The 6,399-nt window shown below is 38.7% G+C and overlaps 1 protein-coding gene across 2 annotated transcripts; it reads right to left on the bottom strand.

The window, feature by feature from the left end:
• Positions 1-2,232: 2,232 nt before the first annotated feature.
• LOC111255447 (ras-like protein) lies at positions 2,233-5,996 on the bottom strand. Of its 2 annotated transcripts, XM_022817420.2 has the most exons (8): positions 5,831-5,996; positions 5,335-5,675; positions 4,748-4,768; positions 4,118-4,198; positions 3,269-3,417; positions 2,978-3,089; positions 2,581-2,683; positions 2,233-2,396 (listed from the first exon to the last, which is right to left on the bottom strand). In XM_022817420.2, exons 2-8 carry the CDS (start codon positions 5,540-5,542, stop codon positions 2,345-2,347), a joined length of 726 nt encoding a protein of 241 aa, XP_022673155.1. In that variant the 5' UTR covers positions 5,543-5,675; positions 5,831-5,996; the 3' UTR covers positions 2,233-2,344. The 2 variants fall into 2 exon arrangements, with proteins under 2 accessions (XP_022673155.1, XP_086839571.1); XM_086983445.1 differs by lacking the exons at positions 4,748-4,768; positions 5,335-5,675; positions 5,831-5,996 and adding an exon at positions 4,290-4,386.
• Positions 5,997-6,399: the final 403 nt, after the last annotated feature.

The following is a 6,399-nucleotide window of genomic DNA, read 5'->3' as shown; positions in this document are numbered from 1 at the left end:
GTGGTGGTCACTATCGGGCGTAGATACATTTTGTCCTGTGCTGAAAGTGAGCCGTCTGAAGCAGTACTTAATCGCAGAATCGGACGTAAAGCTAGAAATATCTATAGGTAATCTCCAAGAAGTTCATGTCGATTTACGAATAATGATACACATAAAATAGATTGTATTTCACCTCACTTCTAATCGATATATCTTGAAAATGATCTCCTGTCTGGCTGCTTCAGCCCCGATTCCGCTTTTCCCCTAACTGGCTGCTTTCATCAAACGTGGCATTATTTATATTCTAAAACGTTTGGTAATTTTTGTTCTGGCTTTGTATTTCGCGTTTCGGTTAGGGCTTCGGTGGGTTCCGAGAAACCCACGTCATTTTATTTTACTTTATCGTATTCATTTGAATCCGCTTGTTTTCGGCACAGTTCTTCATACTTTGAACTAGGGAAGTGCGTATTCTAAAAGTACTGAGAACGATTAGTGAAGCATATTGTTCTCGAAGGACCTTTCTTGCTGATTGTTTCAAGCGTTACCAACATATAGTGGCATACATGGCAACATACGACATGAACGAGCCAATGTCCATCCTGTCTTGTGGAATCAGTGGCTCAAGTTTTAAAAGTTGTCGTGTTCTTCTTTGGCTACTTAGTCGAAAACCAGAGTTTGGTAAATGTTAGAGGACGAACCACACGTATTGCAGCAACCAGACGGAATAAGCCGGTTTCGCAGAACAATTGTAAATTGTATTTTCACGAAACAGGCTATAACTTTTTTCTTTTTATCTTAAAAATTCAAGAGGACAAACGATATCAATAATGATACTTTTCCTGATTACAGTTTATTACAAAAGCATTTCGGAGCTTGACGCGAGCAATATGGCTGGAGGCTGGCCGGCTTCAAGAATCTCATGAATTGGATAATAGCGAACTACACTTATCACGGTCACATATGAACTAAATATGAAGAAGGTAGTAATCCGCCGTCTAAACTCTAAAGAATGCACCGGTAGCAGACGATTGAAAACAATGAGTTCCGCTTGAAGAGCATTAAAAGATTTACAAATGGACAAAGCACTGTCATCTATAATTTGTCGTGAGGGGTTTGTGCTGTTTTTGTACTTACTTTTGCCTTAATGTCCACAACGGCTAAACTGCGTACTGTATATGTACGTAAGTAAAATAGTGTCATAGGTCTGTTTACTAGATTTAGACGCAGCGTACCTTGCTCAAGCGACAACAAGTTAAAAAATTGTGTCAGGTATCCGATATATCATATATGATTCGTAAATCTACGACAATGAACCTTCTATAAGAAGTTGCTAACGTAACGACGACGTCACTCAAAAGCTGCTGTGTTTCGTTCTTTTCAAATTCAGTATCGTAAGTATTTAATGGTATTATCAAATGAATGATTTCATGGATATTTTACTTTACGAGATTTAATTTTCGTTCAACCCTGATTTATTATGTTTAGCGGCATCTGAATGGCATGTTATCGAGAATATAACTATTAAATTTGTGCAGACCTTCTCAATGGCATGTCTAAACAAAGGCATATCTCTGGCTGGTTACATGAAAAAATGAACGAGTTTTTAACGAGAGATCGCTCTGAACAAAGTCAGGTGGGCCAAAATCAGCTCAAAACAGATCCTTAATATCATCACAATTGATGCAAAATTCAATTGTGATGATATTAAGGATCATTAATTAATATAACCATATTTCTACGGCAGCAATTTCAAAGTCGTTTCGGTACCGCTCAATAAAGAGAAATATCTATAACCGGAAGGAGAAACCTATATGTACGTAGTAGATATTTCCACGCATAAAGCCTATTCTCTCCAAAAAAAAAACATCTAAAGGTCATAATTATGGGTATAGTTTGAGATGTGTTATCAAGTGTTCATAATCTTAGGGCTGTTGTATTTTCAGCATCCAAAGTAGTTAGCATTTGTGCGCGAGATAACATATCTTACTTTATGTACTCAGTAATAAAACATATACGTAAATTATTCTTAGTAAAGTAAGTGAAATTTCAATTTTTGGCTGCCTCTGAGTTTATAGCACTAGTTGACTAATTGTCAGTTATCAACTCTCAGCGGCTAGTTATGGCTGCAATTTTTCTAAGCTATTATGCAATGTGTTACGCTACTGAAAACCTATTGGAACAGTTGAAATTGTTAAAAGCGTTCAATGCCATAAACATTCTCATGCGTTCACGCGAAAGTTCAAAAGTGGCATATAAAATAAAATATTATTTGATTTATTTAATTGAATAAATTTAAATTTTAGGGCAAGTTCTGCATCCCTTTGTTTCGTTTGCTGTCTCTCCTGGCCTAACTCGTTGGCCTAAATTACTGAACCATGCACGATTTACGTTTCGCGAGATTTCGCATCACCGAAAACCTGTAAGAGATTAGCAAGTAATTCAGCAAAAAATACATTTTTACCGAATTGGTTAATCCCTTAGCCAAAGAAAATGTTGTCAATATTTTTTATAACTATCGTGTTAGTAAATAAATGGAGATTTGGTGGTGAGCGAAGCCAGCGTAAGATGTTATAAATTAAAGAATGTAAATGAAAAAGTTACCTCCTTTGACCGACATAAGCACCTCTGAAGACAGGTGGCATCGACTGTCGTCGTAACCCCCGACGCGGGCTGACTACATTTGCGCTTCCTACGCCCCACACTTCTGTCGATGCACCGAATGGTTATTTGTGTTGGAAAACATATTGTAAACACTTATATTTGCCCATGTTTAAATATTCGTATTTCGTTATTGAAGTTCATCACTAATAACGATGATGAACAATGGCATGTGAAGAAGACTTAAAAGACACGAGGGATTTTAGCTTCATAATTTTACCGTGGTATTTGATAATTTTTATGTATTAGATAATCGATTAGTTGACTGCTATAAGAGTGGATTCATCATAATTTGTGATAAAATACTTATTAATATCGTTAAATGAACGATCCTACTGACCAGATATTTGTTCGAGTATGCAAGCAACATGGTCTCCGGTTCGAGCGGAACAGTTTACAAACGGTAGCTCCCAATCGCAGCTCACGAGGCTTTCAGCCAGCTCAAGCTGGATCTGTGAACAGCGCTTAAAATGAGTCCTTTCATTTTCTGCTGTCAATGCTATTATGCACAAAGCAGCTAACAAAACACTTGAATACAGCCTTGAAGCTGGTCCAGCCCTTATAACAATAACAGAGGGCTATTTTTGAGGGCATCTAAAGCTAAAAAAGCTAAGGTATCTGTACTACTTACAGTACATTTATTCGAGGGCAGATCCGACTTGTTACCAACGACTAAAATAAAAGCGTTCGGATGAACGGCGCGCACTGAGTCTCGCAGAAGTGCAATCTCGTCGAGTGATGAAGGTTGATCGAATGAGAATACCAGTACAAAGCCCTCACCTAATAACCAATAATAATAAATAATAACTTGCCATAAATAATGCCAAATGATCATCCGTCAGCTGACGCGATATATATCTCAGTAAGAGGAAGAAAACTATGATAATTACAATGTTAACGCATAGACTGGTTAAAAGGTCATATTACTGTGAAAATTTCTAAAACGTAATTTAAACGGAATATACATATCAACCTCTCAAAGGAGCACACATACATGTTGAAAAAGATTACCTAAAGATTACCGCATACCAATTTTGTTTGTTAGCGCGTAACGCAAACGAACTGTAAATGTATGTTTGGGGTTTTATATCCGGTGCTAGCATTGGTTACTGCTTTAGACGGCTCGCGCTTAAGAATCGCAGCTAAGAGTCCGACCCACCACGTGTCCTTAGGCGAAATGGACAAGCTCATTATTACTGCGCCACCAACAAAGAGACAAACTAAGGCGTTGGATTCTGGGCGTCATATGGTTAGATGCGTCATTCATATTTCTCCATTTACACTTCAACTAATTACAACATGAATGGCTTGCTTCGCTCTTATGGAAAATCTCCATTCGATCAAAGAGGCAATTTCCCGCCAAACGATTTTTTCAAATAGTCATTTGTATGCGAAATCTTAGCTCGCCACGTAGTTACACTTGACTACCGTCAATATCATTACGTTCCCTAGTCATGATACATCTGTAACGAAAAGTTACCTTTCTGAAGCGCCAGCTCCCTCATTGCGGGGAACTCCGGTGAACCAGATGTGTCGATAATGTCCAGATTTAGCACTAGTTCTGGAATACAATGATACAGGAAGAAGTAATGTAAAATACACAATTTAGCTCGGAAAACGCATTTTTGATTTTCAGAACACAAGATGCTTACTATGACCATCGACCATAAAGAATCGATATACATATTTATTTTGAACTTGTGCTATCACACGGCTCTTTGTGTGTTTAGCTACGCAGGTGAGAGCCATTCACAGACATGGTTGCTCCACACACAACATAAATACGGCATGTCTAGATCTATAAATATAGGAGAATACGCTTGAGTTAAATCGATAGCATAGTGTAATGTAATATGATGAAAATCGATATCCAATGAAGATACAACACGTTTTATAGTTCGTGCACCTCACTGTAGCTTTATTTTTCCTTTCGAGTCATGAAAATCGAATTGAAATAGAGGTACTTGCTCATGTCATTGATCAAATCATTAACAATACCCAGTGGTCATTTTGTAAGTTTGAGCCCTGTGGCAGAAATTCTTTCTGAACGTGTTTTCTACTACAGACAACTTTTTTCGTGTTTGTATGGGAAGCGCTGCGTTTTAGATACCAGTTCGTGTATCACCGTCATCTGAAAATAGGCGAAAGAGTGCAGAAAATTAATACTGGCATACACTTACCTATTTGTTTTAGTAAGCACAGAATTAACATGCGAAACCTCCGAAAATTTTGAGATTTTGGTGGTGCCCGTAACTTATGAACTTTGCTTCTAAAATTGTAAGGCAAGCTTTTCAAACAAATTTCCTGTTTAGATTGGGAATATTCAGCAACTTGAATGCTTATTGAATAATAGTAACTACCTTGGGATGCTTGCTTTAGTACGCAATTGAGCTGCACCTCAAACTCCACGTCTGAACGATACGACGTTTCGCGGCCGATAGAAGAACTACCAATTTTTTTTTATTAACGTAAATTTTACAGAAGTTCACAACTGTAAACGCACCCTCGGGGCAAATTTTATGATGAATTAAGACCTTCTGTGACCAGATCAGGGTGGGCTAAATGAATGAATTCCGCATGATGAATTCGTCATCCAAAAGACCGTCTATACCATCCCAACGGCAGTGCGCTTATGTATCAGTATTGTATTTAAGGGCGACTTTAATACTTGTATACGAAAAAAGATATCAAACGTACCTTGGACTCGAAGTACCTTCCTATGAGACTCTTCAAGTGTGGGTCTATAGATGGGATCAAATACATTATATAGAATGCGGCGTATCAGCGAGGTTTTTCCCACACCTGAAGGTCCCAGTAGTACTAAGCGATGAAATCGTTCTTCGTTCGATATGGGGACGGTTAAGCTGCACTTTGGTATATAGTTCATTTTCTGCGGCTCATCCATTTGTCCTTCACTTTTTTAGAAGCTCTCACAGTTCCTCACAGTTCTATCCGAATGTCTACAGTGATCCAATTTAGGCTGAAGATGGAGCTTCCATTACAAGTACAGTCTTTCTTGAAAGATTTCCAGCTCAGATCTTAAAACGAAGAAGGAGCCTCGAGATTTTATTTTTTTTCTCGATAAATAAAGCATCCTTTAATATTGCATTAATAGCTTATGTATAAAGAGGGAACTAGACATAAAGTAAGCTATAAAATATTATAGCCGAATTTATGACGATTTGTTCGTTACTTTTTTCAAGGTGTGTCAGCCATGGCAATACAGCTCAACTTTCTACAACGCTACAATAAAATAATCAGTCCCTCGTTAAGTCGATTAAAAGAAAGGACATGTAGCGCTAGTTTGACTTGTCACGCAAAACGTCTAGCCATAGTCCATTATGCAAGCATTGAGTGTTGTTCGTTCTAGAGCCTAGAGATTTTTGTGGTAAGGCGTCCCGGCGAATGCAACTCACAGCTGTCGATTCTCACGATCCGTTGGCCTGTTTAGTTGACGTTCCCAGTAGCAGCTTGGAGCTGTTTTAGCGCGTTACGCTGCCATCCATCGTCTAGCCGATCTTTCAATGGCTCAATATGTCCGTTTGCGACACCACGTCTGCTACCATCTACCTGTATCTGTAGGTACCCTAAGCGGTGACGGAAGAGGCGGTGGTAGTCGAGTGAGGATTGATCAACTTCACATGTAGGCGGATCGTTAAATTCAAACCTGTAGTAAGCTCCCGTTAGTAGGGAGCAACGTAGTCATGGTCGCCAGTGCGACTCTGGGTTGACCTGCATCATTGCATTGCCGCCAAGATGTTT

Source organism: Varroa destructor, unplaced genomic scaffold (genome assembly GCF_002443255.2).
Source record: "Varroa destructor unplaced genomic scaffold, Vdes_3.0 BEIS01000001.1, whole genome shotgun sequence".
NCBI lineage: Eukaryota > Metazoa > Arthropoda > Arachnida > Mesostigmata > Varroidae > Varroa > Varroa destructor.
The sequence above is the reverse complement of the archived record's forward strand: the minus strand, read 5'-3'. Positions and strand labels throughout refer to the sequence as shown.

Excerpts from the sequence above, each read along its gene's own strand:
- LOC111255447 (XM_022817420.2), bottom strand. The coding sequence starts at position 5,542 with ATGGATGAGCCGCAGAAAATGAACTATATACCAAAGTGCAGCTTAACC. Across the intron at positions 3,090-3,268 it reads TGCCCTCGAATAAATGTACT|ATCCAGCTTGAGCTGGCTGA; the intron begins GTAAGTAGTACA and ends CGCTGTTCACAG. Across the intron at positions 2,397-2,580 it reads GCTTATGTCGGTCAAAGGAG|GTTTTCGGTGATGCGAAATC; the intron begins GTAACTTTTTCA and ends AATCTCTTACAG.